This window comes from Fusarium phalaenopsidis, assembly GCF_050370095.1.
Source record: "Fusarium phalaenopsidis strain FUZ10S chromosome Unknown contig_32288, whole genome shotgun sequence".
Lineage (NCBI taxonomy): Eukaryota > Fungi > Ascomycota > Sordariomycetes > Hypocreales > Nectriaceae > Fusarium > Fusarium phalaenopsidis.
Window position 1 is genome coordinate 794,156 of NW_028145412.1, and position 16,978 is coordinate 811,133.

General features: G+C 48.7%; 6 protein-coding genes across 6 annotated transcripts; 2 read left to right on the forward strand and 4 right to left on the reverse strand.

Annotated features, from left to right (window-relative positions):
- Positions 1–36: 36 nt before the first annotated feature.
- On the reverse strand, positions 37–1,867 carry LRP88_03818 (uncharacterized protein; the record flags this gene model as incomplete). The annotated part of the gene is made up of 6 exons (XM_083240426.1): positions 37–68; positions 164–294; positions 351–1,257; positions 1,313–1,346; positions 1,401–1,651; positions 1,705–1,867. 6 exons carry the CDS (start codon positions 1,865–1,867, stop codon positions 37–39), a joined length of 1,518 nt encoding a protein of 505 aa, XP_083103716.1.
- Positions 1,868–3,586: 1,719 nt separating this feature from the next.
- Positions 3,587–4,306, forward strand: LRP88_03819 (uncharacterized protein; the record flags this gene model as incomplete). Its single annotated transcript, XM_083240427.1, has 1 exon — positions 3,587–4,306. The coding sequence occupies one exon, from the start codon at positions 3,587–3,589 to the stop codon at positions 4,304–4,306; it is 720 nt and encodes a 239-aa protein (XP_083103717.1).
- Positions 4,307–4,709: 403 nt separating this feature from the next.
- On the reverse strand, positions 4,710–5,472 carry LRP88_03820 (uncharacterized protein; the record flags this gene model as incomplete). The annotated part of the gene is made up of 2 exons (XM_083240428.1): positions 4,710–5,384; positions 5,434–5,472. 2 exons carry the CDS (start codon positions 5,470–5,472, stop codon positions 4,710–4,712), a joined length of 714 nt encoding a protein of 237 aa, XP_083103718.1.
- Positions 5,473–10,802: 5,330 nt separating this feature from the next.
- Positions 10,803–12,193, reverse strand: LRP88_03821 (cytochrome P450; the record flags this gene model as incomplete). The annotated part of the gene is made up of 3 exons (XM_083240429.1): positions 10,803–10,934; positions 10,986–11,995; positions 12,046–12,193. The coding sequence occupies 3 exons, from the start codon at positions 12,191–12,193 to the stop codon at positions 10,803–10,805; spliced, it is 1,290 nt and encodes a 429-aa protein (XP_083103719.1).
- A 650-nt stretch (positions 12,194–12,843) lies between these two features.
- Positions 12,844–14,168, forward strand: LRP88_03822 (Rieske [2Fe-2S] iron-sulfur domain-containing protein; the record flags this gene model as incomplete). The annotated part of the gene is made up of 4 exons (XM_083240430.1): positions 12,844–13,037; positions 13,183–13,468; positions 13,523–13,668; positions 13,742–14,168. The coding sequence occupies 4 exons, from the start codon at positions 12,844–12,846 to the stop codon at positions 14,166–14,168; spliced, it is 1,053 nt and encodes a 350-aa protein (XP_083103720.1).
- Positions 14,169–14,711: 543 nt separating this feature from the next.
- LRP88_03823 (cytochrome P450) lies at positions 14,712–16,445 on the reverse strand (the record flags this gene model as incomplete). The annotated part of the gene is made up of 3 exons (XM_083240431.1): positions 14,712–14,942; positions 14,991–15,974; positions 16,032–16,445. 3 exons carry the CDS (start codon positions 16,443–16,445, stop codon positions 14,712–14,714), a joined length of 1,629 nt encoding a protein of 542 aa, XP_083103721.1.
- Positions 16,446–16,978: the final 533 nt, after the last annotated feature.

Consider the following 16,978-nt stretch of genomic DNA (forward strand, 5'->3'; position numbering starts at 1 on the left):
GTGATGAAGTAACTTGACATGACTTCCTTTTGTACTTCACAAGGCTTTCTTGGCCACAACATAGTTTCCTAGATATAACCTGAGTAAACGACCTTACGCGTAATGCTGCATCCAGTAGACCTCTCTATCAACATCTCAAAAAGCCATCAAGTTTTCGACGGACCAACAGCTGTCGCATACACCTTTGAACCCGTATCCTTGGCAGAGTCTGTATCATCCGAAGCCTCCTCATTCTGCACGGGGGTATTCTCTCTTGTTTCCTCCTCGTCTCTTGTTCCAATCTTTTTCTTCGCCCTAAAGAGATCAACATTAGCATTTAAACGGTATAGAGGCGGGAGTCGTGTGCATACTCTTTGCGTTTGATGTACTGGTTCAAAACATGAGTCGAAGCAATAAGCGCCAACGCACAGCCAAGACAGAACGAAAAGCCCTTTGGATATGAAGGCGCTTCGACAGTCGGAAAGGTAAGCAACGGAGTCCAAGCCGTTGAAGACTGCGCAATAATCGTGATCAAGACAAGCGTGAAGGACCTTTCTTCTGGAGAGTCGCGCAGCAAGGTATTCACCCATCCATGGAAAACGCTAGATAAAGCATTAGACCAGTACATGGTTGAAAAGGCAAACCACTTCGCAGCTTCCGGGACATTCCAAACGACCAAGATGATCAAGCCGATGACGTTGATTGTTGAGGCCATGGTCATTGCCCAGGCTGGTCCGAGGATGAGATCAGAAGCAAAGCAGGCGACGAGGTTATACAGGATACCCAAGGCTGGTGCGATGGTACCTAGCTCGTTGACCTTGGCCGGGCTGTACTTGTTCAGACTCTTGATCCATAGGAGAAAGCTTCCTGTACTCTTATGGATTCCAGCGTTCCAAAAGAGAACATCGACGAGAATAACAGTCCAAAACTGAGGACTCAAAAAGATCTTTTTCAAATGTCCAACCTTGAAAGTACCATGCGTAACATGGCCACTACTCTCAAGTCGTCGCTTAGCAATCTCGATATCCTTGTCGTTGAGGATCCAACGGTTCGGCTGGTCGATGGTGCCAGGAAGGAGAAAGTAGCCGAGTATGCCAATGGGAAAGGTAATTAGGGCACAGATGATGTACATCCATCGCCAGCCGGCTAAACCGTTGACGCCTTCGAGTCGGTGGGATGCTCCGGATGCGACTAGACCGGCGGTCAGAGTACCGAGGTTGAGGCCGACATAGAAGATGCCGCCACGTCGTGCGATTTCGTGGCCGCGATACCAAGAGCCTAGGGGAAAGGTCAGTATGTATAACAATATGGCCATTTCGGCGAAGCCGTATACCGAATACGTAGTGCATGGCCGGGAAGAAGGCAGCCTGTAGCGTCTCTTGTCAGCATCAGAATCAGGGCCTCGATAGTAAAGAACATACCTCGAAGAAGCCAACCATGAATCTATACGCAGCAGCCTCGGCAAACGAGTGTGCGCGATACTGCAGAAGCGTGAAAACTCCCCACATGATATCCATGAATGGAATGATCCAATACATGGGGATGTAGGTGAAGAGAAACATGAACGGCAGCATGCCAACGACTGCTCCTACGGTGTACATGGTCTGCAGCTGGACCAGCTCGTTACCGTAGAAATTCAGGTCCTCCTTCATGCCGGCGACGTAGGCATTGTCTGTCAAGATCAGCAGCAGCTCAAGATAATATTGGTAGAAGTGGAATGCATACTCAGGTTTGCCTGGTCAATGTACTTGACCCAGTAAGCGAGAACGGCATAGGGTACCACGATAAGGTCGAGTTTGATGATGAACTTTCGCTCCTCGGGCGTGTCATCGTCGGCATACCACTGAATCTTCCACCACCGTTTCCTAGGCACCGTAGAGTCCAACATCTTGACAGAAGCACAGTCCTGGTTGGGTCAGAATCCCAAGACAGATGAAGCCCACTCAACAGAGGACAGCCAGCCCGTATAATAGTGCCTCGAAACGGCCGATATCGCTTTATATCTCGACCCTCCCATATCCAGAGCACGTCAAAACACTTCGGCCTCCCGCCATCTCTAACCAGAGTTTTTCCGCGGCGATGAAACGGTAGACAAGGTATTTGACTCTTCCCCGGCGAGATAGTGGAACTAGAGGCATCGGCGTCGTGCCGACAGCGGGGAAAAGATCGAAACGGGAGATTTTCACAAGCACGTAATTAATCCCAGTAATGGTGGATCGTCTCTATTGGGTAGTGAGAAGGTGGGATATTTGACACGTTCCCTACTCTCGGTGAAAAGAATCAGACCCTGAAGATAGAAAGGGACGGATAATAACGCTTTGGTATCAAAATGGCCCTATCTGTGATAAAGCCGTCCGGTTGGTGGTGTCGGCATTCAGTTTTGCTGCCGTAGTTGTTCGCACGACAGGTATGGGTCATCTCGCGTCATCTAGAGGTAGCCCGATTTTTACTATTGGGGTAATTTTCATCTAAGGGTCCCATCTCTACTTGTAATGATTGGTGACTGATCATCTTTCCACTCAGATGTTTGTTTCCAGAAGGAAACCACAGGATCCTTCTGAGGGTCCTACGGAATGGAAAGCAAAGTCGTTACGACTCTTCAGGCACTCGTGACGTCAAGTGGAGTCTCTAGGTGTCATTGATGAATTACCAAACTGCTGTCAAACGGCAAACGGGCAAGGATCGACTGAGCCTGGGACAGATTACAGTGTTCCTGAGAATTTAAGCATATTTAATAAGGACTCACGCTAAAATTCCGCCTGGAAGCCATTATTCAAGCTTAAAATCACGTTTGCATGAGTCGTTGTCTGGACCTGGATGATGCCATTCAGGCTGCAGGGTATGTTGTTATAGCATTGTTCTCAAAGTCATGGACCACGTTCTGAGCCTAGACTCAAATAAAAAGGTCCTGGGTAAGTTTAATATAGTACAAGTCGTCTCTTATCTAGCTATTAAAAGGATTCAATGCATAATCGCAACATTTACAGCGTGAGGTAGGAGAGGAGGGCCCTAAAGGGCACCAAAGACGAACAAGATAAATGTAGAAAATGAACATGTTCACCATGGATGGTTCTATTCAGCTTTCATATGCATAACTAAAAAGAACTACAGAAAATCCACCTGGGCATATAAAATCAATAGCTAGTCAGCCTTTTTGCTCCAAAAAGTCCTGTTCGAATACAACACTGGCCCTGTGCCAAGAGAATAGCCCCAAGCTTGAGGCGCAGTGACACAGGGCGCCAGTTCATCAACCAATCACTCAGTTTCGCCAAGTTGAATGCGCCTAGAGCCCAATAGACCCTTCAGAATGCACAAGGTAAGGATTGAGATATTCTCATCTTTTACCACACATTCAATACGGCCTCGATCCATCAGGTGTGACTGGAATGCTCATGTGAGATTAGTCATCGGTCAGAACCCTCCTGCCCGCATGATGAGCCAATGATACACGTGCACCCCGCGCAAACATTCTTCCAGGGTTCTCCTCGATGGATCACGGTTCCATCGCTTGACACTAATATCTGACCTGTTCAACTTCAGAAGCCGCTTACTCCGAACAACTTGAGCTTTTATCCCTCAAACATCATCCCTCTCCTCATCTGGAACAATGGCATCTCCCGAACTCACCCCAGAGCTGTCTGAGCTCTTCTCCAAGATCGAGAACAACTTCAAGACGACCAACCTCGGAGAACATCGCTGGTACCTCCTCATCATCGCATGCCTCTCTGCCAGTCCGGATCCGGAAGCATCCGCAGCTCTGTACCTCTACCTCACACGCCAAGAAGCCTACCAGACCAGCGAGTCTAGACAAGCCCTCGTGAGACGACTTCGCGAGGCTCTGGTCAAGACCATCTGCCTTGTAGGCGTTTGTAAACCCATCGAGGCCATCCTTGCAATCGCAAAGGTCGAGAAGCCCGAGGACCGAGATTTCAGCAGAACTAGACAAGACTGGCAGGCTGATGACGCCAACCACGAGCGGGCCGTGAATTGGTTCAAGCAGTTGTACACGCGTAACGCCACCGACACGCTCGGTCTTTTTGACGCACACAAGGATTTCTCGTGGATCTCGACAGAGATCACGTACGGGCTGTATCTCTCGGATCGTCAGGTTCTCGACGACACGGATACGCAGATGGTTGTTTTGCCTGCCATCATGAGTCAGAATCTCCGCCTTGAGACGCATTGGCATATCCGGGGAACTCGACGGATTGGCGTGAGCAAGGAGGATACTGAAGTTGTTTGCGATAGTGTGAGGGCTGTGTCGGAGTTTTTTGGGATCAAGTTGAACAGAGTGCCTACGGTGGATGAGGTTGAGCCTGATGTCTAGGCTTGCGAGGATGGGCCTGGACTTGGTAGGGCGAGAGAGATGAGGATCAGATAGAGAAGTCTATCGTGGCACGATGTCACAAGGAGTGGAATTAGACGTGTCAAGGCTAAATCAAGACATGACTCACGAGTGGCTATTGCATCTTGATATAGCCCCTATGCAACAACAAAATGAGAAGCGTAATGACATTCAAGAGGTGAACTCGACCGCACAGCAGTGTGTTCGGAGAGTTGAAAGAACACAATCAATTTTTATTCTCCAATCTCGATTAATCCGATAGCCGTGATTCGGTTTCCATTTTCCCCATAAATGCTCCAATCTTCAATCTGCCAAGTATCCTTCCCATCCCACCCTTGCACCGCCAACACCGAAAGCATACATAATGAGCCCAACTCCAACGCCATTAGTTTTGGTTCTGAGGTGAGGGTGTCATTGTTTGGCTTTCGAAACTCGCAGTGGTGAAACTCTCGTCAAAGCATCCTTGCTCAGGTGTCTGGGTCTGAGGCTGGAAACGAGTCGATCGAAGCACGGGCTGAGCCTGTAACTGAGGATATTGGGCAAGACCAGAGTTCAGATACTGGAGGTTTCCAACTCCCATGCCTCCAGGCATACCGTACGAGTGGAGGCCTGATATCGAGGTTGCCATGGGTTGAGATGCAGAGGCTTGGTAGTTGGCAGGCCAAAAGTTCTGTTGTCGAGGCTGAGTCGGTAGCATTGAGTATGGCACCAACATCTGTATTCCGTACTGATCCTGGAACAAATATCCCAATCCTGGAACAGGGGCCATTCTTGCTGCAGTCAAGAGAATGGGGGTTCCCGACTGCTGCAAAGGTGAAAAGTTGAAGCCTTGGCCGCTAGCCCCAGCAATGGGTTCAGGGTCGGAAGAAAACTGGGTTTCTTGTTGCTGGGATGACTTGCGCTTGGATTTGGTGGCCTTTGTGGCCCGTCCTCTCATGCCGGGGATGTTTCGCACCATCTCTGGGTTGGCCATGTCGGTGATGTGGTTTGGCATGATCCTTTTGGGGGCAGGACCAACATCGACATCGCCGTGTTGAGCGTTATCCTGCTCGCTTTCATCCTAAGCAGGTTAGCATGTCGTAGATGGCCAACATAGGGCAGGCTCTTACCTCATGATCCTGGGTTGGTCGTGCAGCCAATGGAGCCATGGTTGCGACTGGGGCTCTGCGAGGTGTCGCGCCTGGCGAAGAATGCCGATGACGCTTGGTGGCAAAAGCACCGCGATGAGTATCAGCCATTCTTACTAGGCCTGCCTTTCTCGCTCCAAAGAAACATGACAGACTCAAGTCAAAGGACAACAAGAATAGGGGCGACGTCAAGTAAAAGCCAACCCACAATTGTGTAAACGAAACTCATCCATTGTTTGGTTCGAATCTAGCGGTCAAGATTTTGGCCATTTTCTCCGGCTTTCAAACGCTGCGTTTGATGCTTCGACGGTCGAGGATGCGTTTGGACTTGGCTCCACCGCGGGAGGCTGCACTGGTTAAGATGGGGCACGGATGTAAGCGTCAGGGATGCCAAGACGTCGAGGCGGCTGACCGAGGGAAACGCATGAGTTGAAAGACATTCTTCTTTCTTTTCATGTTAGAGTAGTCAACCTACTGTTCGATATTCTTCGTGCTGCATGACGAGTGTTTATGTCGACCATCCAGTCTCAATAAGACGGGTCATGCGCGTGGGCTCTATGCCCGAGTCCGGCACTAATACTTTCATCTACTATTGTGCCAATAAATGCCTATCCTTCATTCTATGCATAATTTCCCCCATGTTAGGTATTTTGGATTGCCCGAAACCTTTCTTCCCACCTCATCCCCGGCTTTTGGTACGACAAGGGTTGGGCTGACCTGGCTCAGCGCCACATGTCGCAAGCCCATGTGCGTCTATCCATTCAATAGAAACGTGGCTTTATCTCCGTACTTGGGTCTCAGCCAAATGTCATCTGCCAGATGCAAAGAGGCGCCGTGGCAGCCGGACGCTAGCGGATGCGTGGAGCCGAGCCCGGTTTCGCCAGCTCCACCTCCGGATGCCGTGGTCTCGGACCGTGGCATCGGCTTGTCCAAGTTTCAGGAGATTACAAAGTGTTTGATTGAGTGTCAGCTGCAATGCCTAGAACGAGGCCCCGGCCATAGATGGTGAGATTAACGGTTGATGAGTGGAAATGAATACCCCTAATCCCACATGAGCCAGCGTGCAGTGTCCTATGAACAATCCCGGCAGTGGCCAAGCAAAACTAAGACCCTATGTGACCAACACTTTAATCCATTGCGATCAAGGCCTTTGATCACAGTCGCGACTAAACTGCGGACAATGGACCTTGCTAAGGAAATGGTTTGAAAAGGCATGCTGCTTTGTCGCGTTGTCTACCGCTGCTTGACTAGCCCTCACCGTGAAGATGGACGCGACGGTATTGGGACGTTTTCTCTGTGCTTCCACACCGACAGCCTGCCAGCAAATACTCTCGACTGTGATGCCGTATACGTACCTAAGGAGATGCAGGTACCTCAACGGCTCGCTTAGCATTGCCATTCTTGAATGCCCCCTGCAGCAACCCGTGCGACCGAGGACGCCACAGCGCAGCTATGCCTTAGTGTACGGAAGTCATTTGACATAGCAAACAATCAGGTCTTCGGTGGTGAAGGGCATTTACTAAACAAGTGTTACGGGCTGTGCCGTATGGTGGCTTGGGCGCTGTGGCGCCGAGCCGGTCCCCTATAGTTGCAGCTATAATAACAGACTGGCGGTCTGTTATTGACTTACCCTTTTGCCTTAGTGGCTAAGGGGCCGCAGCATCGCGGCACGGCAGAAGCTAGTTAGCTGCAGCTTGAGCCCCTTTGGGGTCAGACCGTTACAACAAGCTAGTTATTCTAGCCTAGTTTTCCTCTCTTTCGCTCTAGAATGTAAAAGACTGAAAAATATAGACTATAAGGTCTGAATAAGGTGTAGGGTAGGTAATAGAGATAGGAGGTGAATAAGCAGTGGAGTCAGTCCTTATAAAAAGCTGATTAGCTAGGTAAGGAATCATAGAGTAATAAAAGTGAAACAAATAGATAGTAGGGTTAAAATAAAGAAGACCAGCTTCTTATTAGTGTTCTTATTGTCTGAATTGGTTGAAGATCTAAGGAGTTATCTTAAAGAGAGAATCTATAGCTTATATATTTAATTGCTCGGAATCTATTAGCCCGATTCGGATAGAAGTTATACCGTCGGATAGCCCTAATTCCGGGCTTCAAAACCCTATTAGTTTTGCTAGTTGCGGATAACTAAAAGCCGAGTTATGGCATAATAGAAGTTAAAACCTATAGGGTTTTAAACTAGGATATTTAAAACCAGATAGGAAATACCCTTTGGAAGGAAACGGCTTTAATGGAGTTATCGGGTTTATAATAAAGCCCTAAGTCCGAAGTCACGTGACCTTCCTAAAATGGAAATAAGCCCAGAAGGGGCAGTATTAACACTCCCTTATATCTTGCTTATTTAAGTAGATATTGCTTAGGTAAGCATTTCATAGGAAAGCGCATAGGCTATAATATAGGGTAATAAAATCCTAGGCTTATATCTTATAAGCTTATTTTTTAGAATTTTATTTTATAAAAGGCCTTCTTAAAGATAAGATATTTTACAGAAGATAAAACCTATAGGGTTTTATATTCGAGGTATTAGAAACCGGATAGAAAATACCCATACAAGAAGACCGGCTTTAATGGAGTTATCGGGCTTTGAATAAAGCCCTAAGTCCGGTCACGTGACTTACCCTATATGTCTGGAATTACCCAGAAGGGAAGTTTATGTAACTCCGCAATATCTCGCTAATCTAAGCAGTTATAGCTTAGGTAAGCATACTATTAAATAGCGCTAGTAATATACTATAGGGTAGCAAGTTATTAGACTTATATTTTATAAGCTAAATTTCTTAGAATTATTTATATAAAAGACCTTTCTTATAAAAGTCTTTAACAAGAACAAGGTAAAGAAGGATCTCTTCCTCTAGATTAGATAGCTTGCGTGATTTAGGGATAGTATCAGCTCGGGCTTGAATGCCTTAATTGCGGTTAAAGAGAGTACTATAGTTAACTTTATAGATTCTTACAGCTCGCCAAAGACTTAAGTTTGGGGTATTTTAATAGGCCTAAAGGGCAAGAAGAATTCTAGCCTCTCTATTTCCTTCTAATATTTTAGGTAGTTAAGAATTAATTAATTAAATAGTGATGATATAGGTTGAGGGATTTTTGATTATCTCACTTGTCTGATCATCTCACTTATTAAGTACGCTAACGTACATGTATAGCGAGCCGGACAGCAAGCGAACCGGACACTTTTTTTAACCTTTAAGATAGAAATTACCATAAAAACACAATAAACCATTTAATCAATTGAAATTACTCGCTATACTCTTCCCCAGATGTCTCAATCACTACCTGACATATTCTTGCATTATGACCGGGCTTGCCGCAGACACCACAATGCCGAACCCCCGGTCGCGCTGACCTCCCTTGATTACCACTTCTCGACGATTCTGCCACTACCTGCGCATCCACATCCATCTGATCAATTGCTTGCCTTCCTTCCTCTACTATCATTACCCCTCTTTTCTGTAGTCGGGTCCTTTTTGCCCTCCGGCGCCGGCTTAGTATCTCATTTGCCTGTTCAAGTTCTTTAACCCTAGCCTCAAGTAAGGCAACCTTATGCATAACTATCTTTGTTCCCTTAGAAGAAGACCGTATAGCTTCTAGAATTGACTCTGGGGAGCTACTTTTGTGCTTTATAACTCGTCTCTCGAGGTAATCTGACTGAGATTGAGCCTCAAGCACGGTCTTTGGGGTCTTTGAAACCCAAGGGGTCGACGGTTTAGCTACCTCCTCAGCCGGTATTGGAGTCCGTAGCTGCACATCAAGCTTCGAGACGACACTTTCCGGGTCAAGAGGAACAAGCCCGGCCCCTCTGAAGGCTGACTTAATATTCTTTTCCGTCATGGTGGCCTGAAATGCGGCGTAGAAGGCCGGAAAGAACTCAGTCTTTGAAACGTGAGTTATAGAGCATCTGATCAGATGCTCTATTTCTTGGCCGTAAGCGTTCTTAAGCACGCTAAAGCACCCGACGTCAAGGGGCTAAAGTATATGAGATGAATGAGGTGGCATACAAAGCCTGATGATCTTCTTCTCCTCACAATATCTCTCGAATTCGATTGAGTGGTGACTTTCGTGGCCATCAAGGATTAGAAGACGATAGCGACTATTTGATCGCTTGGCTGTGCACCGGTCAAAGTGCTTGAGCCACTCGAGACCGGTCTCGTTATCGGTCCAGCCATTTTGGGTCGTTGCAATAGCCCAATCGCCCGGGAGGTTACTATCCCGGTACCAGTTGGCGAGGTGATATTGGCCGGCACCGATGATGAACGGCGCGATCGCTTGGCCATCCGCATTGATCGCCTGAATGACCGTAATCCATTCCCGGTTTCCGGGCTGCACTGATTTTGGCTTTCCACGCCTATCTATGCCTATGACGACCATTCCGCTCTGAATTATGCCCATCATAAAGCCAGCCTCATCAACGTTATAGAAATCATCTGATCGGATGCCGTACTTCGCGATTATATTCGCCACAAGCGTAAACCAATTACGGATAATAGCTGGATCTTCGCACTTGGCTCTCTGGTAGTCGTACTTCCGAAAAAAACGCGTCTTGAGGTCTGGGTGTCGCCTGACGAAGTTTGAAGCCCAACGCGCGCCAACTGGTGGCGCGTCGCGGTCGGCAAGTAATTGATCAGCCATTTCCTTCACACCACGAAGCCGGGGGGGAAATCCTCGCGAATCTAGGTCGAGAATAAAGTGAATAAGGATCTGTTCCTCTAGATCAGATAGTCGGCGTGAATTAGGAATAGTATTGACTCGGGCTTGGATGCCATTATATCGGTCAAACAGTGTTGAATGCTTGACTTGGTAGAGCTTTGCGGCACCTCTAAGACTTAGTTTTGGTGTATTTTGATGGGCTTGAAGTGCAAGAAGGATTCTAGCCTCTTTATTAGACTGTGACATGCTGGGTGGTTAAGAATCAATTGATCAAATAGAGATAATGTAGGTTGAGGGATTTTTTGTCCGGTTCGCTTGCTGTCCGGCTCGCTATACATGTACGTTATAAGACTTTTTAAATCATAATTTAATTAATTATTAATCTTTTTATAAGGTTAATTAGATTTTTATTTTTTAAAACTCAATGATGTAAGGACTATTAGTCTTAGCGATCCGCCCTGGCACTAATATATACCTGGAACCCTACTGGTTTCACAAACCAGCAATTTTTAGTAACCCATGGTTTATTCCCTCGAAGCTTGAAGTCGAACTCATGCAGCAACCGTGGAACCATCTTGGAGATCTCTAACGTGGAGATGTGTCTTCCGATACATGTTCGGGACCCTAAGCCAAACTGGAAACTGGTCAGAAGCCGCAGCAACTTTCAATCAATCTTTGATACCCACGGGCATTCAGTGTCGGCTCATTTTCGATAGCTGATCCGCATCCGCAGTCAACCAGCGTTCTGGTCTGAACGAGTTGGCGTCTTGGCCAAAGATGGCTGGGTTGTAATGCTCAACCCAACTGTTGATACCTACGATGGTCTGTTTCGGTGATTAGCGTGATCCCTTGGCGGAAAGCAGATACTTTCTCACCCCGTCTGGGAAGAATTTCCCGCTGATTGTAGCTCCTCCCTTAGGCACAACTCTCTCGATCGGCAAGCCGGTTGCCGGATGCATCCTGAGGGATTCTTTAATAACTGCCTGAAGGTACGGAAGGCCAAGACTGTCTTGGAAGTTGATACTCGTCGCAGGACCAGTCTTCTTGGAAAAGAATCCGTCAATCTCCTCTCGGAGAATTCGCAACTTGTCTGGGTTGCGGAGAAGGTGATAGAGAATGGCGCTAAGGCTTATCGCCGTAGTATCCGAGCCTGCGACCATGTTCGCCACGCAGCCGGCAAGGACGTGATACTGCGTAAATGAGGAGTTGTCCACTGTGTTCTTGGCAATGAACTTGGAAAGAAAATCCATGGTACCATGATGTTCAGAGGCACTATCGAGGTCATCAGTGACTATCGCCTTTGGATTAGACTGATGATCTGCCAGACACTGCTTGGTGAACTCGACGATATATTGCCGACCTGTGCCGCGTTTCCCGAGCCGGTTCCTGATAGGTGCGAGGTACTGATGCAGAGACGAGTATACACCGACCTCGGTCGCGTAGTACAGATGATTTTCAAGGGTTTTGATGATATCTCCGACATCTTGACCGTGATCAAGGAAGCCAAGTCTCTTTGAGTAAGTGATCATTCCAATCACGTCAAAGGCGTAGCATTGGAACCAATGCCCCATGTCAACAGGTTCAGCAGTGCCTTGCCGACTACTCATCTCCGACAGTCTCTGTAGAAACAGACTTGTGCACTCATCGACATAATGCTCGTAGTTGACTAGTGAAGACATGCTATACATGTTCTGGTAGAGCCGCCTGTTGGCGCTGTGACGTTTCTCATTGCGGTCCGAGAAGATGGACCATTTGTGCAGATTCGGGTCGCCCCAGGAATCATACCAGGACGACTTGAGGAAATCGCAGCCATGTCCGTAGATGACCTTGGCAGCGAGGGGATCGCAAATGCTATATCTCTTTGGACCATAACGGACGATTGGGCCTGTTGCTCGGCGTCAGTTGTGACACATGCAACCCAGCAAAGCGGCTTACCGTGTTTCTGATGGAGAGCGATATTGTCACGCTCGAATTGACCTCTGTCGATTCGCCAAACGTACCAAAGATCCGTGAATCGTGCTAGCCAAGGCCCAGGGACTGACGCCAATGGGGATGCCCAGATTTGATAAAGCCTGATCAGCAGCTGGACTGCGAGAAGAAGGGCAGGGGCTAAGAGGAGAAGATAAGGATGCATTGCAATCTCTATCAATGGCCTAGATACGGCCCGTGATTGTGAAGTATCTCGAGATATCTGGGTATCCAATGCTTATCTGGGTGGGATGATATGAAGAATTCCCGAATCAGCCCAAGACGCTAGCAAGAGGTCAGGATTTACTATGACAGATTTCGGCTAGTTAGTGGATCTAGAATCGGAATTGCGTCATCTCGACAGATACTGGATTTGAAGATTATGTAGCTGGAATCCGAGGCATTCGCCGCTTCACCCCGCATCTCAAAAGCTCACGGACGACCTCGGCCGCGAAGCCGAACCAATAGTATGAACCCCTGCAATTCTTATCCGAGATGCTACGAAGCAAGATCATGCGTCTGATGGTCGGTCTTGGTTATAGCAGTATCCGGAAGTCTGTTGTTGCTTGCAGCCGCCGACGGGCGTTTTTTCCATCTTCAGCCTTCACGGAGTTCTCGGCCGGTATGCGGGGGCTTCTGGCCTACCATCCAAAGTGTCGAGGCGGGAGCTAAAACTTAAACACGCAATGTTCATGCAATTGTCTTACCACGCAATGCTATTATCGCTTCAGCCTAGAATTGCAGAGAACAGCAAACCAAACCATCATGCAGAGCACTCTCCCAGCATCATGGTACCGCGAGCCAGGTTTCTACGAGCTTGAGCGACGGGCCATATTCAGCAAATCATGGATACTGATCTCCCATTCCTGCCAGTTCAACGAGCCTGGAAAGTACTCTCGTTATGAAATGGCCGGCTACCTCTTCTTCATCATCCGGGACCGAGCCGGCAGCATCAACGCGTTTCTCAACGTGTGTCGCCATAGGGCGTTCCCGATCGTGCATGAAGATGCGGGGAAGGCCATGGTGCTGTCATGCAAATACCACGGTATGAGTGGACTTGAAGTTTCTGGAGCCTCAACTGACTTTGGCAGGATGGTCATACAGTATGAACGGAAACCTGGCCAAGGCCCCTCGGTTTGACCAGGTTGAAGGCTTCAAGAAGGATGACTACAAACTGTACAAGGTGCACACCCACATCGATGATCTTGGGTTCCTCTGGGTCAACCTAGATGCTGCTGAGAAGCCAACTCTGAGCTGGGAAGAGCAGTTCGGCGGCGTGGACAAGCAGCCAAGGCTGAGCAACTTTGACATGAGCAACTACGAGTACGATCACACTTGGTCGATGGAGGGCAAGTTTAACTGGAAGACTCTGATTGAGAACTACAACGAGGCTTGTGCACCGGTTGGACTTTCAGTCGTTCAATATACTAATGGGAATCAATAGTGCTATCATTGCCCTACCGCTCATCCCGGCCTTGCACCATTCTTTCGGGGTAACAGGCAGATGGTGTACGGTTGCCACAAGTACTGGGTTGAGCACCTCGGCGGAAAGGGTGAAGAGCGTTCAAGTTCAGTCAGCCCTACCTACATGTTCCCAAATGCCTCAGTCACATTGACGTAAGACTCTGAGCTCCCTGACAATATTCCAACTAACACTCTTCAGACCCATCTTCTTCTACATGATGTCCATTGTCCCAACCTCAGCTACAACCAGCCTGATGCGCTACGAGGTCTACCGTGCCAAGAACGCAACGCAGGAGCAGCTGCAGGAAAAGCTCGACTTCTTCGCCCAGGTCGAGGGAGAGGACAAGTGGCTCGCCAACGGATCCCAGGCCAACCTGAACAGCGACACGTACACCACCGGGCCGTTCCATCCTGATGTCGAGCAGGGGGTCACGTATGTCACGGAGCTGGTGAAGAAGATGTTGCATGATCATTTTGACGAGGAGAAGAAGCGCGGTCAGGAGTGGTGGCCTGCTCGCAGGGCTCTTGTTCAGTCATCTTCTGAGGAGGATGAGGCGTTTTGCCGTGGTGTTTGTGGGCACTCTGTCCTGAACGGAAATAATGCTCCGGAAGGGTTATCGTGGTGATTGATTCATTCCATAATGAAGTTTTTCTCGAGTCGCTTTAAATTTAATTGCTTGACATAAGAGCTTTGTTATTCATTCTTTCTTTATCATGTTATAATACAAGCATTCTAGATCTGTACGATAATGCCATCAAGGGCATTCAACCGTACCAGTGTCGTCACGAGCTGCTCTCTGCGTTCGAGATACTCCATCTGCTTCAAAACATAGTAAGATATGTCATGCAGTCAATTATTTAGTGGTGTTCTCAGCAATACTCAGGGGGTCTTGAAGGTTGACTCCATTCCATTTTTTCCTCATGTGGTTTTGGAGTAACCTTACTACCCTTCAGACTAAGCCAAGACACCTCTCAATGTAAAGAAGCAGCCTAGGTTTATACCAGTTGAGAATTGAATTCAGTGCTACGTGTCTCATCCTCATTTACCAAATATCAGACAAGCCTTGCTTGTTTCAAACCAGCGATACCTCCTTACCCTTACCGCTCTATCCGCCTTGTTCTTGCCATCACGAAAAGCCTGTCCTTCCATCACATGAATTCCCAATGGTCTAACTCTTTGAGTGTGCGATGGGCATGTGAAGAGACACCGACTGAGCGCTCTCAAAAGTGACCTTGGTCTCGGCGTCGAACGCTCGAAGCTCCGAGCGCGCATTCTCAGCTCCTTCTTTGACAAGGCTGGCAATCTTCTCAGACCTTGGCAAAAAGCGCACTTTGAAAGGCACCGGGCGATTGACTTGCGAGACGGTGTACGCGTCTGGATCGAGAGTGACCTCCACTCCCTGTTCATTTGTTAGCCGGTAATCCGCGGATTATTACAATATGCTCACATTTTCATCCAGCCCGGGGCGGATGTGGAACGCCCACAGCAAAGAGACAATGGTAAAGTATAGACTCTGCTGCGCCAATGCCTCTCCGCTGCACACTCGCCTGCCCCAGCCAAACGCGTTATGCCCTCTCTTGTTCGGGTAAGCTGGCCGGTCGAATCCATCAAGAAACCTTTCCGGCCAGAACCTCTGAGGCTGGGGATACTCGCGCGGGTTGCGTGAGATGGCGTAGAGATTGCCGATGATAGCTGTTCCCTTTGGAATGAGAAATCCGTTGTAGACATCATCCTCAGTCGGGGCGTGGGGAGGACCGCCGAGGGCAAAGGCAGGCCGCCACCGCAGTGTTTCGTTGATGATGGCCGCCAGATAGGGGAGATTCTCCTGGTCGGACCAATCTGGATAGCGGTCGTGGCCAATCACGCCATCTATCTCCTCCTGTGCCTTGCGTTGGACGTCCGGGTTGAGGCACATGGCCAGGACAAACGTCAACATTGTACTCGTCGTGGTATCAACTCCAGCACCAATGAAGTTGCCAGTCAGATTTGAAATCTCGACCTTGCTGAGGCCATGCTCTTCCTTCTCCCTCAGCAGCCTCTTTGCAAAGTTATCCTGTGCAGCCTCAGCGCCTTCGACGGACAAGGCGTAGAAGTATTTGTTGGAGGTATCGGCAAGCTTCCTCAGCTGGTTCGGAAGCGCGTTGAGCCATGGAGGCATCAAGGCAAGGATGGGAATGGCCTCGGTGTAAGTCTTTCCCGGGAAGCCGAGATTGGCACTTCCGACAAATGCCTGGGCCACTTTGAGGACAGTGTCAGATTCACTGCTGATCCGACGGCCCCAGGCGATGACGGATACGATGGACACGGTGAACCGCAGGGCACCCTCGACGAATCTTCCGGGATCGTTGAGGCATTCGTTGATGAGAAGCTTGGACTCGTTTGCTTGAACAGATCGGTATGTTTGGACGATCTGGGCATTTGCAGCCGAGTGCTAATGGTCGGATTAGTATCACCTTGCTAGCTAGTGCTGATAAGGACCGCGACTCACAGTGAGTCTCCGGTGCAGTCGCCACTGCTCCCCGTAGGCCAGGCCAGCTTGATTGAACTTGTTCAACCCAAAGATCTTGCCAGTGAGTGTCTTGACTGCTCGTGATGAGTAAATGTTTGCCAGCTTGTCGCACAGATTCGACATGGACCAAGCATCGTTGCAAATGATGACAGGGGCATGTCCATCCCAGATAGTGATGATGGGACTCTGGTACTTGAACGACCACTCTTCGAATTTCTTCCACTGTCTGCTGCTGGGGATGTGAAAGATGTTGCCAAACAAGGGCAGCGGGAATGGGCCTGGTGCCATGCGCCGTCTGAGCCGGAGGACGCGTACGTAGTCGACGAGAACCCAGATCACACCGTAGGCAATGACGGCCGCAGCCACCACAACGGGGAAGATAAATATCAACATGATTACCTCTTTGGTCAATGCAGTAATCTAATTGAAGGTGTGATAGCTCTGAGGGTGCAAGCAACAAAGCGAAGCGTCCACTATATCTTGAGCTTCGTTCACGACCAAGGAGCGAATGTCACCAGAGGCATCAATTGACTTACTACTGTAACTAATCGGCCGGAGTAAGCCTATCTCCAGCCGGCCGGAGTGGCCAGGCCTACTGATACGTAGGCAGCAATGAGGGGGGGTTGCTCTCGGGAAATCTGACGAGGTGGGACTCCCTCGGGCTTTGGGGTTTGTCGGCAACCTACCCCGCCGGCCGAGGATCCGACCCCGGGTTCGTCTTGAGATAAGGAAGATGTGAGAGATTTCCAAGGAGATGATACCCTTCCAATATAGAATTTTGGTATGATCCAAGGTCACATTTGACAAGACAATTTGGTGAAGGGAGGACAAGTATTTTCCAGGAACAAATATTAGCAACTCTTCAGTCTTTCGGGTTGATGAAATCTAGCTAGGCCTATTCCATAACTAACATCACGCATTTCATC